Source organism: Sinocyclocheilus rhinocerous, unplaced genomic scaffold, assembly GCF_001515625.1.
Source record: "Sinocyclocheilus rhinocerous isolate Xijiao unplaced genomic scaffold, SAMN03320098_v1.1 scaffold2194, whole genome shotgun sequence".
NCBI classification, from domain to species: domain Eukaryota; kingdom Metazoa; phylum Chordata; class Actinopteri; order Cypriniformes; family Cyprinidae; genus Sinocyclocheilus; species Sinocyclocheilus rhinocerous.
In genome coordinates this window covers 961,118-974,307 of record NW_015652304.1, presented here as the reverse complement: position 1 = coordinate 974,307, position 13,190 = coordinate 961,118, and the positions used below count along the sequence as shown (strand labels likewise).

The 13,190-nt window shown below is 35.4% G+C and overlaps 1 protein-coding gene and 1 long non-coding RNA gene across 2 annotated transcripts in view; both read right to left on the bottom strand.

Moving 5' to 3' along the window:
• Positions 1 to 7,888, bottom strand: part of LOC107714730 (uncharacterized) — a 21,973-nt gene extending 14,085 nt beyond the window's left edge. Inside the window, exons 1-2 of the long non-coding RNA XR_001637008.1 lie at positions 7,482 to 7,888; positions 1,139 to 1,142 (exon numbers count right to left, since the gene is read on the bottom strand). This is a non-coding gene — a long non-coding RNA (uncharacterized LOC107714730). The remainder of the gene's footprint in view (positions 1 to 1,138; positions 1,143 to 7,481) is intronic.
• LOC107714722 (apolipoprotein C-I-like) lies at positions 6,470 to 7,990 on the bottom strand. The gene is made up of 4 exons (XM_016520691.1): positions 7,895 to 7,990; positions 7,259 to 7,327; positions 6,986 to 7,124; positions 6,470 to 6,794 (listed from the first exon to the last, which is right to left on the bottom strand). The coding sequence occupies exons 2-4, from the start codon at positions 7,311 to 7,313 to the stop codon at positions 6,734 to 6,736; spliced, it is 255 nt and encodes an 84-aa protein (XP_016376177.1). The 5' UTR covers positions 7,314 to 7,327; positions 7,895 to 7,990; the 3' UTR covers positions 6,470 to 6,733.
• Positions 7,991 to 13,190: the final 5,200 nt, after the last annotated feature.

Genomic DNA, 13,190 nt, shown 5'->3' with positions numbered 1-13,190 from the left:
TGGAATAAAAAATATGGGGTGTCTATTTACATTTAGTTAAAAGTGGCTGAAAAACTATCAGCTGCAGTGGCGCCGATGGATAATCGTGTGCCATTGGCTTTTTGACGCGATCGACCCGGGTTCGATGCCGTCTTTTGCCGAACTTTTTTTTCTCCCTTTTCAAATCTCGTATCACATCGTAAAGGCATTTATTTTAAATAAAAATTAAGGAAATAATCAAAAAGTTGAAAATAAAGCATTGGGTAGGATTAGGGTAGGTGTAGGGAGGGCTTTATTGTACCAATAAGGTTGCATCCATTTAATAATTAAAATAAAAATTATAATTTACACTCTATGTCATTATTGCATACTGTTTTATAATGTACTACAATACTGAAGTGCAGATAATTGCCACTATTTTCAACAAGTAGTATACTTGATAGTAGAAATCCTGCTATTTTAACATAGTGTAAATAGGTATTTGCACTTAGTGTAAATAGCATATTGCTAAAAAATACTGCTATTTTCACTTAGTGTAAACAGAATCCATTGCTAATACGAGATTTGAAAAGGGAGGAAAAAAAAGTTCGGGAAAAGACTGGATCGAACCCGGGTCGATCGCGTCAAAAAGTCAAGAGCACGCGCTCATCCATCTGCGCCACTGAAGCTGATAATTTACATGATTTAAACTGAACTACTTTAATGCCATCTCCGAACTTTCTACCACGACTCTGCTGTTCTTCGGCTGGTTCTTCCATATACGTTGATTGACAGATGTCTCGTCCAGTCAGCGCATTTGCGTTTGTAATTTGTTATTTTGTTTTCAGAATTGTGATTTGCTTTGCACTTCTCCGCCACCGTAATATAACCTAGCTATAGCCCCCCTAAAAATGGCCTAGCGACGCCAATGAGTAGTAGTAGTGGTAGTAGTATTATTTGTTTTATTCATACTCTCAAACAAAGCAAAATTATTATTTCTCCTATAACTATTATACAATCTTATTGCAGTAGATATGACAGAAGCTACATTTCCATGAACTATGATCCAAATAACTAAAGATGAAAACTGTATGAAACTAGTTATCAGTGACAAGCAGAGAATGAGTAGCTATGGTGGCTTTCTAGCATATTCTTTGATTTCTGTTCTGTTGAATTGCACATTTCTTGAACATATTTGCATTTTTGTTCAGATTATGTGAATATGTACATTAAAAAACATAATTCTTGTGTTCAAGTCAGACTAGAGAGGAACTGTAGAGCTCGTCATTGGTCATTACACAAGAGTGCAATGCACTTGCAAACACTGACCTTTCAGAATAAACTGTTTAAATAAATACCTTACATTATGTTGACATAAATGTACCCATGTTTTTGTTATGCTATAGTACACATTTTAGTTCATCACAATCAAAACTCGGGTTTGCATTTTCCAGATGTTTTTATTTAGAATGAGTCTTGTTGTTTCTTTATGAGGCACACAAAATCACATAATTCATACTCTATTAATGCTGGACTGGGTGTTGTTTATTTTTCCTGCACTGAACAGAATGGTATCAAATACACAGATACAGTATATACATGCAAAATCTGCACCGACATGCTGGACACACAGCTGTCAGATAGTTTCCGATTCGGATCCATCATTGAAGCAATAAAAAAATACATGTTTGCTGGGTTGAAGGAGTCTGTGGTTGATGAGCTGCAGACTCTAACCCTCATGAGGCATGACGGTATCCAGCACTGGCTTGATGTTGGTGATTGCTTTGTCCAGGTGTTCGCCAATGTAGGGCCGCAGATAGTGGCCATAAGCACCAAGAAGAGCCATGCGAGCTTTGTCCACAACAGGCTCGAGCTCACTGGCCAGACCGCTGGAAGAAGCACACAAAACATAATAGATTTACTCACACAGAATAACTGGACTGAACAACGTTAGAATGATATGCAGTAAGGGCCGGGATGACTAGTTTGAGGCAGCCCTTACCCGATAATTTTGATGGCGCTTTCCACTCTTGGCCTTTTCTTCATTTCTTCAAAAATTTCTTTGGCTTGTCCTCCTGTTGGTGAGCTCTCTAGTGCTGGATGAATGGCATCTTTGGCCTTTTCCCAAGCGTTGACGAGCCTCTTAAGGAAAACTGCCTTCAGCCCCTCATATTTCTCCACTAACTCCTTGTCAGGCTCGGGCCAATCCTGTGCCCAGACACACACCGACACTACAAGAGGAAGAAAAGACCTTGAGAATGATATAAACGAGCCATGTGCCCATCTTAAACCACACGTTTACCCACATTTATTGAAGAGTTCCTGGTTACGGTGTATGTAGTCTGGTTTTATCATGGAGACATGTGAAAAAGGATAGCTTGGACCAGATAAAGGTCGGCATGACTGCGTGTGTGTCTAGTAAATCGCTGTTGCCCTTAATATCGCAACATGCTGAGATGCCACTTACATGGCAGTCATTCCTTTATAGAATTAATTCAGGATAAATGGGAGAGTCTTTTTTGGCAAAAGTGTCCCAGTTCATCCTACAAAACTAAATGCAAATAGCCTGGTGACTTCTGTTATTTTACTGCTCATTTGATCACTTCAAAACAACTAAATCTGCCTCAAATTTCCAGTAAGTTCATAACCTAGCCTGATGAGCAAAAAGAGACGAACAGGTCTCAGGCCTGTTTTTCTAATATGCTAATATGTCTTATTCTTTTTTGCAGTTGTGCACAAGTTAACAAAGAGAGACAACATTTCAAGAACTAGTTTTACCTTGGAGTGCAAGAATGAGAGCAAATGTCAGCTTCATCTAGGAGAGGAGACAGAAATTTAGACATGATATGCTTGCTGAACATGTCAGTGAATGTAAACATCACCAATTCTCAAGTAATTTTAAGTATGCACAAACCAAGGATTTGACTGCAAAAACGGTAATGAAACATCTTTAGTGCAGTTTTAATATAGTGTTTTGCATTTGGAAAAAAGAGAGAAAATGCATTTCAATTCTCTTTAAAATAGTGATGCATTTTAAGTAGTTTTATCATTAAATGTTATTGCATGCATGTATAAGAGCAACTTGGTGAAGACTCACTTTACCTTGTGCTAGTGAGATTCCTGTAGAGAGAAATAAAGGACTGGAGTCAACTGCAGTGGCTGCGTCTGCAGTTATATTGTCTACCATCCATCCCTATATCTGCCTGACCGCTTGACCAAACAAACGTCATCACACACACACACTCAATAACTCAAAATCAATCACACACTCTTGCTGCATGCACACACACACACACCCACGCGGGTGGACCCACTGTTCCTACAGGGCAAACATGTACACCATGGTTTGCCCACTCAAAGTCCACTGTTCCCTTTGTGTGTATTAATAAGGCATGAGAGGATACTTATGAAACCACTAATCAAGGATATTCATGTGCTCTCTGTGTTCGTTAGAACATTAAAGATGCATTTAGGATAAAATGCTAAACAGGAACTTTATACAAAGAATCCTAAGGTGCATTCAAAACAAGACCTCCAAATATAACATTCCCCATTCCACAATATAAAAGCATTTATATTTTTGGGATCTAGTATAGTATATGTTTATGTATATGCATAAGGACCAGTTTTGGCTGTAAAGAAAAAGTGTGATATTATGTAAAACTCTATAATTGGCTTTTATATTGTCACTGGTCCAATTTTCGCCATTAACAAACCATTAACTACGACTCTTGCCTCAGTAAACTACTAATTTGCTGCTTATTAATAGTTAGTAAGGTAGTTGTTTAGGTATTGGGTAGGATTAGGTATGTAGAATATGGTCATGCAGAATATGTGCTTTATAAGCACTAATAAACCATAAAGCCAATATGTTAATAATAGGCATGCTAATAAGCAACTAATTACTAGTGAGAATTAGTCCCACTCCCTATACTAAAGTGTTACCAATTATTCAAATATAATATGGAAACTATTTACCATTTTTATTAACTATATCTTTTTTTCTACCCACTAATAAAATGATATTAGATTAGATCAAATTTATTTGCAATTTTCACAGTACATATTGTTCAGAAGCAATATTTAGTTGCTTACAGATAATTCCAGTTAATAGCTGTGTCTCTTCTATACACAGAATTATAGAATACAATCAAATAAACATAATAAATTTTTTTTTTTACCTATTCAGAACTAAACTGACTGATTGTGCTCAGCCAGCCGTTTCAATTTTGAGTGCCAGAATCAATGTACATAAACTAATGAGGGTTAAGCAAAGGCTGTCCAAAGGTTGTGAAAAACGTTCCACATGCCAAATTGACAGAAGCAGACCCTAGTGAACTTTCCACTTTGGAACATAACGTGTCTAATCTACAACCTGTTGACCTTTTTTCATAATATTAATTCAATTCAATTATTTATTGCTTCCGTTTATTTTCCAGCTTTTTTTTTTTTTTGTCTTCTTCCTTAACTTTTCTTTCTGTTTACTTCATTCACTCATGCGTTTCTCATGCAAAGATTCCACAAACCATTTTTGTAACATTATCCACGTTTATTAATTTGGTGTTAAAAGAAAACATACAGAAAAATAATTGTATTATTAATTTACAATCTTCATATGCATTTGGGTATAGTGTAATTGCACTTTATCTTTAGTTGTGCATTATTACAATGGCATGACTACATTGGAGGTATGATTTGGTGTATTAATTCCACAATATTTATATCCTGAAAATCGGAATTGGGGCTGGTCCCTGACTGCTTATTGATCTTGGGTTGACCTGAAGGTGGGCATTCTGCTTTTCACTCTCTCCCACAGGGAACTTGCACTGTCTTTTGCCCATTCCATGTAAGGGTCTGTAACAGGTTTGAGATGTTCCTCATAGTACATGCCAGCAAAACCAGCCACTGTGCTGCCAACATTTAGAACTTTAGTCTTTGTGTCCCTGTAACAAGCACACAAACAAACACAGAAGTAGAACAAAATGTACAACAAAATGTTCACACTTGCAAATGCATGTATAGGGTGCATTTTATGTAAGAATGTAGCAGTTAATGAACATCTTTAGCTGTACCTGTACACTTGCGTTGCTCTTTCAAGAAGTCCAGCATTGTCTGGAGCAGGAGTGGGCAACCAGTTGGATGATGCCAAACACACTAATGGACCAGAGATTTAAAGATTTAGAAATTCGTTGCATGATAATATTTATGTTGATATTTTTAGATGAATAAATATAAATCAATAAATAAAATATACATGCATATATAAAGCCAGACCTTGCAATGTCACAACCAGAGCAAGGAAAATCAATCTGGACATCTGGAAGAATAATCAACTGAATTAGCTATTTGGTGATGATAGATCTGGAATTGCTTACATGTACATTATTACAGTAAACATATATAGTAAATATGTACCTTTAGAGTTAATGCAGTAGAAGTAAATGTAGTCTTTTTTTCTTCAGAAGAACTATCACCTGGATTTCGGAGACTTTTGTAAAGCTCACGGTTGTTTTTGCGATGAGCTTGTCTATGGTTCAGAGTTTTCTGTGAAGAATGATATCTTGCTGCAGTAAAGCTGTATTTGAATCAATTTACATTCTGAGAAACAGGTCCCACATCATTTCTGAGCAGGCACTGCCTGCTGTTTACTTAGATGAAGAGCAAAAACAACCAATTTCGGAGTTTATGAAACACATTTTTACAATATATAAGAAATGTTGGGAGAAAAAAAATCACAATTATATATTTTAGCAGTAGTTTTGTTTGTGGGGTGTCCACTTGATGAAGGTGGGGTTGGAGTCTGACTTTATTTCTTTATTAATAACGACTATACATCTACACTTAAAAGGCATCTCTCTCTCTCTCTCTCTCTCTCTCTCTCTCTCTCTCTCTCTCTTACTTTATATTATAAGAATGATTCCTGTTACCAGTTGCATTTTTTCTTCTTCTGACTGTTAGCACAAATCAAGAATGTTTCAACCTTGATCCACTGAGGCACTGAACAGAAAAACAAATTTACATTTGTAGCATGTAGGACAGAAAATTCAATAGTGGGATGTAATTCAAGGAAAAGGGGTTCACTCGACTGCTGAACTGGATCGATTGATATTAATCATGTGAATGTACTGATCATTAACTGAGGACAAACAGTGACTTTAACCTCATGTAGTCTGATGTTAAAAGCCCTTTGACCTATGACTTGCATTTGACTTTACATACCGATCTATATATCTATATATTGATTGATCCTTTATTAATTGTTACGTTGATGATGCATCTTCATTTAAGTGTTTGCCTGAATATTGCTGTTTATTTGCTATTTCTTTTAAAAAACTGACTTGATTTCATGAAATGATTTCATGTAGCATATTGTATTTATGTAGGTTGATACAAATAATAAATAGGAATTCAAATAATTTATATTCAAAATAGTTCAATAGTCAGTTGTTGGATTGTTAATGTGAACACATTTTAAATGATCAGTCTTTCAAATGATGCAAAAACAAATTGGTTCTGTGTTTCACCGTTTATTCTTTTGAAAAAATTCAGAATGTATATTTAGATTTTGCATTTTTCCCCACAATATTTAACAGCATCCCACAAAATTGTAAACTATTTTACAGATCACACAAATGACAAGGAGATCATAACAGTTTTGAATATGTACTGAACTGTAACAAATGCACCAGTTGGCACAACAGGGTGGGGGTGGTATCACATATCACACAGCAATTGCATGATTGCAGGGAAGAGGGTAAGGTCATTGGTTTTCACTTTAATTGAAGGTTTCAGTCATCTTCTGCTTCACCTTCTCATACTGCTCAGTAAACCAGTTCCTGCCAAGACAAAAAGACCAATTCATATTAGAAAAAGCTAACTGGCAGTTAGAAATTAAAGCAGCTTCTATGCCAGTGCAAAAACAACATCAACGTCCTGATAATACATTTTATAAATATAAAAATAAGTATAACATGTAAAGGTAATGCATTTTTGTGGAACTAAAAAAGGTTATTTATGATCATCTTACTTGGTTTTAATAGCAAACTCGCTCTTTTCAAGTTGTTCGAAGGTGGTCTTGGTCTTCTCTGTCAGGTCATCTGCAATCTCTTTCACCTGGGTCTGGAATTTGGTGAATTGCTGCTCCAGTGTAGGCTCTTCCTGGGCCTCTGTTGAAATGTAATTTAGTTGACATTATAAATTCATAAATCTCATTTGTACTTATGATATTACACAACTAAGAATATTCTTGAGTATATTTAAGAGTTTGTATTCTGTAGAGGCATCAGAGGGAAGATTTTACCTGTGTGTACAGCAAGTACAAGCATCAGCACGGCTGCAGCCAGGTACAGTTTCATCTTTGCAGTCTTTCCTGCAACATACAGAGAATAAAACGCAATTAGAGAGCCAGCGATGATAGACAATTGTCATTTCGACTGATTTAGGATCAAATTATTTGATGACTATAACAAATAAATGTAAGCCTATAGCCTACTACGTCACATCCATAGTGTCTAGACAGGAACTTCGAAATCTATTTTATATGTATCATAAAAGCCATCTGCTTTAACAAGAAGTTTAATTCCATATGATAGTTATGTGTTTAAGACACAAATACGTTCGTTTCAAAAATAAAAATAAACAAGATGATACAAAATTTAATTCTATCATGGTTTCGATTATTTCTAAGCAGTTACTGTTAAATGTTAAAATGCTCTATTTAATTAACTAGCAAGAATAATTAGCTGCCGAATTTACCGATGACAGCAAACAACGATGCCTAGATGTCGCCAATAGCCTATACTGCGTATTTACTTAGCCGATTGAACGTAAGACAAGAACGTTTATTCTATTGTTTCAGTGTTCGCTAGATTCACTTCGTACTTCGTTTAAAGGTTTGGAAAGTTATCACAACAGGAATAAATGTAAGCTGTCATACCTTTCTTGCAGTCCTCAAGAGAATTGGGTTGAGATTGTAATGCTCCACAGATTGCTTGGCCCTTTATAGCGGCACAGAGCTGACGTAGTGTGATAACACCACCTCTGACCTATCAAGACCTCCTGCGATCACTCTCTGTCCCTCTCTGTTGATCTTCTTTCTATGTTTTACTATGTCACAAATGGCTATAGTGAACATCTTTTAAAGGTGAGAAATCTCTTTGCCATAATACCTGTATTCCCAGAGATTCTGTTTAATTATTCCTGAAAAATATACATTAATGCGTTCAGTGACCTTTGAAACAACAATAACAGTCACAAATGAAACAATATTACAAAACAGTGGGTATTTTCTTTATCTGGCACTTTGATGCCCTGGATGGTACAACGTCCATTCATTATCAGGGATTTTACAATTGGTTACGTGCTCTTCTCAACACACACATTTTCAAAACTATCCTAAAAGTCAAAACAACAGTATCTGTGGACTTAATTAATTAAATCTTTTCTCAGTCAAGTTCAAACTCTAGGAAAACTCAATATCTACTTCCTATTTTTTTGCACAAAACTGTTAAAATTGTGCTAACAAAATAACCATAAACTAAATTGGAGAGTATTGTGCTTTACTGGTAAAGTCAATCCGGATCAGAAAAAAGGATCTAAAATATTAGTTCCCATTATAGTTGAGAGTAGTTTCTTTGATATCAATTTCATTAACTATTCAAAGTAGTCAATAATGATCACTTTACGCTATTCTATGTAAACATTGCTCAAACTGGAAGTAGTGATTGGAGGAACCTCTAATCTGTATAAGAGAGAACACACCATTTCATTGTATCTAGGATTTGATGCCAGATGAAAAAAAGAGAGAGGAAGTAAAATGCCAACATTTCGGCAATTTGTGTAATCCGAGTTCATGTGACGCTATCTAAGCATCCGCTCACCATCCACTTTACTGTCCATTCCTTACCATAAAACTAAAGAGGATCTTTTTTCCTAATGAAGGTAGTATGTGATCATTGTGTCTTCCTAGATACAGTGCTGGATGTCTGAACATATGTGCAAATATTAACCTTCGTTGTTTATCCTCAATTTAAAACAAAGTGTATTTGTGGTTTTCACCACACAATGAGTCAATCTGGAGGCGGGTAACTTTGGCGTTTTTTGAGGTAATGGTACACTGATTTAGTCCACAGCTCTTTAACCTTTTAGCCACATCATAACATGAGACAGAGAGAGAGACTGGATTTGAGCTAGAGTAAATTAAAGTTGTTTATTTCAGTTCAGTTTCACAACCTTTGCCTCATTCCTGCTGCTGTCTGCAAGCATAACAAAGATGCAGGAGTTTGGTAACTGCTGATCGCCTGCATTGAAACCACCTTTGGATTCTAGGTCAGCAAGATGATTAGATCTTTTAACCTTTTATTGACCCAGTATTATGCACTTGCCTTCTTAATAGCATTATAAATTAATATAATTGTGTGTATTTATGAGTGTTTATGATATATGCTCTGCTTTAAGAACCAAACACATCACCTCTATGCTGTAATTTTATTGTTAATGCACTTCACTTTGTGTTTTTCATGTCTGGTAAGGTAGTTAATTTTTATTACTGCCAATTTTATTTTTTATTATTTATCATTTTATTTTTATTTATTTCGTTTTTTTGTAAAGTGACTGTAAAGAGTAAAATATATACAAAAAAACGAATTTTAAATATAAAAATATTTTTTATATTTTACATTATTACGGTTTCACTGTATGTTGCATTTAAATGACTTCTTTAAAAACATTAATATATATTACTGAACAGTAGTTAATTATTAAATTCACTATACATATTTGTATTTATTATAATTGTATAATAACATGTAAATTCTTATGTGTTGAAATAAGATCACAAAGGCCAAGAGTTCCAATCTTGTTACCACTGATCTTAAATCTGTCACATGGAATTGACTGTGACACACACACACACACACACACACACACACAAACAAACTCAGCAGTTCGTTCTGGGCAATGGCCAATGACCTGTTTATTTTTTTATTTTCTAGGTCAAGAAGATCTCTCTGCCCTTTTATTTATTTTTTAAACATTTTTTATTACTCTTTTGCTAAATAACATGCTTTCTTGTCTATTAAAAGACTTGATCGTGATAGGAAATGCTGACAGTGAAAAGCTGACAACATGCAAAAGTGTTGAAAGCGTCTAGACTCAAAAGAGGGGAAGTGAAGCTCCGTGCAAATGAGGACATGATGTTTATGTGGGATCATGCCAAGTCAGTGATCTGCAGTTACCTCTGCTCACATTTGATCGCTCACAGTCTGTGGCGGTGGGGGCTTGTGTATTTTGTCAGTTAACTGCAGTCTTTGTAGCACCTTTCTTGACAAAGTCTTGCTAACCACTTACAGATTTCCTTCTCATGCATGCATGATTTGCCACCTCTTTTTCTTTCAATTTCATATACTTAGTCAATGGCCCATAGCCTTTCATGTAATGTGAGAAGAGAAGGGTTCTTCAGCGTGTCTAGTCAGTGACATGCTGTGCCATCTCAGTTTCTTTGTTTGACCTTTAAAACAAAAGGTGTGTGTCAGAGCGAGTAATTCTTAGTTTAAGAACATTTTGAATTTGTAAAAAATCTGGGTTTGCTTGCCAATGACAGGAAATGTTAGCTCCTCAAAACAAAAACTAAACAAAAACTGACATTTAATTGTACAAACTTGAAAAAAAAAAAATAATAAAAGGTTAAAATGGGTTAGTAGGTGTGTCTGAAATACGGAAGATATATTTTCATCTCAACAGGAACAGGAAAGGCCTGGGCTTTCAGTTATGTTATAAAGTTTTTGCAGATTTTGTGTAATTTTCTGCCAGACACCTGCATGATTGAAAGCTGGAGCTGATGAGGACACAGTTTGCTATTAAAAAGGACCATTGAATGTTGTGGTATTTCAAGCTAACCAGGAGATTCATTAGTCTTTAGTGAAGAAAGGGACTCTTTCTTCTTGGAACAGGGGGAGTAACCAGAATTACAACAGATGTTTTCAGGAGTGACACTCAATAACACCTGGTTATGTAATCTTTCTTTCTTTCTTTCTTTCTATATACATACAAATAAAGCTGAGAATTTTACTGAGAGTTAATTTTATTTCGTTTTTTTATTTTTTATTATTGTTTTTATATATTTATATTATTAGTTATACTGACAATGGAGAACAAAGAACATGAAGAACTTGCAATCAGGAATATAACAAAAGTAGGTTACAAAGACTGAACCTATAAATCTTTCCTAAATTATGAAAAATGAAAATTCAAAAAAGAGAGAGGGTGGCATCTAATGTACTTCTGACTGCTAGACAGATCAAACTCTGGCAGCTGTGATTGCCTGAAATTTGCCATAAAAAAAATTTATATCAACATTTTAGGTTATTTTAATGAAAGGGGTCATATGATGCTGCTAAAAAGAACATTATTTTGTGTATTTGGTGTAATGAAATGTGTTTATGTGGTTTAAGGTTAAAAAAACACATTATTTTCCACATACTGTACATTATTGTTTCTCCTATATGCCCCGCCTTTTTGAAACGAGTCGATTTTTACAAAGCTCATCGGTCTGAAAAACCGAGGTGTGCTGTGATTGGCCAGCTATGCAGTGCGTTATGATAGGCCGAATACCTCAAGCGCGTGACGGAAATGTTACGCCCCTACCCCATATTGTGATGCCTTGTCCCGGCCGGAGCGACCAGACAAAAACATTTAAACCCATTGACATGGCGGCGGCGACAACAATACTACAGCGAGAATAAAGTTACTCCTTCTTTCTTTGCGTGAACATTTGGGCGGCGTTATGCAAATCTTCCCACATAGTGAGGTAGATATGTGGGGGCGTGTTAGAACGAGCCGTTTTAGGTAGGCGTGGTTAACTCTTAACTTTTATAAAGAATATCTCTTTGGATTTGAGACTTTAGTCTTTGCAACTTTACAGATCTTCTTTATGCACCAGGACCTTGTAACCCTCCAAAGAGAAAGGAAAAATTGAAATCGCATCATATGACCCCTTTAATGAAAAGCCAGCAAATGTGAATTGTCACACCGAGAATTCTGGGAATGACATTTTTCACTGTAAATTGTAAGATGACTTGTTTTTTTTGTTTTTTTTACCAGTATTTTAGGTACAGTATTTTATGAACTACACCAATAGATTTTTAACTGTATAAAGAAACTTAACATTAACTAATTAACAGGTTTCTACTGTATTTTACTGTTTTAAATTATGATATTTTACAGTGTTTGGCAGTGCAAATCATTGTTTGCAGTCCCAGTGCATTTGTGTGTTGTGTTGCTTATCCAGATGTGAGTGTGAATACAAGATAGCAGAGATTCAAAAGGAAAAACAAAGACATAACCAGGGGCACAGCATGTTCCTTATGCAGCAGTCCCGCAGGCAAGCAAATGGAATTTGGAAACAGATCTCAACATGTCTTCCTTAAGATTCAAAGCAGCAGGGAAAAAAAGAGAGAAAGAGGGGTTAGAGAACAGGTCCTTTGATCCGGAGACAATCAAAGCTGAGAAACATGGATCTGATCTTGAACAGTTCTGTGCAAAAGCAAAAGCTTGAAGGAAAGAATTTATCAGAAATGGGTGAGATTTATCATAAGGGTAACAGAAAAAGTTTTTAGATTCTTTTTTTTTTTTCCCAAAAAGGTTGATGTACAGCGAATGTCTTAATAATTCAAACTTAACCTGTGTATGTGAGTTGTTTGCACATGTACACTTTTATCCAACAGAAAGGTTTTGTTGTTTTGTTTCTTTGCTTTTCTTCTTCTTCTTTTTATTTATTTATTTTGGTGAATTAATAAAGTTTTAATCTGTAATTAATTTAGCTTGACTGAAGGCTTGTACACAGCAATGACATTATTTTAGTTTTAAACATTCCCTTTGGATATAGTTTAGGTATGTTAATTTCAGAGATTTTTACCTTTTGTCTTTAGAGTGTTATGAGTTTTTACTGTATTTTACCTGTGTTAACACACACACACACACACACACACACACACACAAATTGAGTTTTTATGGTCATGTTTTATGGGGGCTTTATCCATATATATTGAGGGTGGGTTGGAGTGGGGGGTTTATTCAGACATAGTGATTTTATACTGTACAAACTATCCCCTGCCTGACCTTAAACCTACACCTAAATACAACCCCCACAGAATGCTTTCTGCATTTTTACATTTTCAAAAAACATACGACTCATAATCTGTTTTCTTCATGGGGAGCAAAAATCAAGGTCAAAC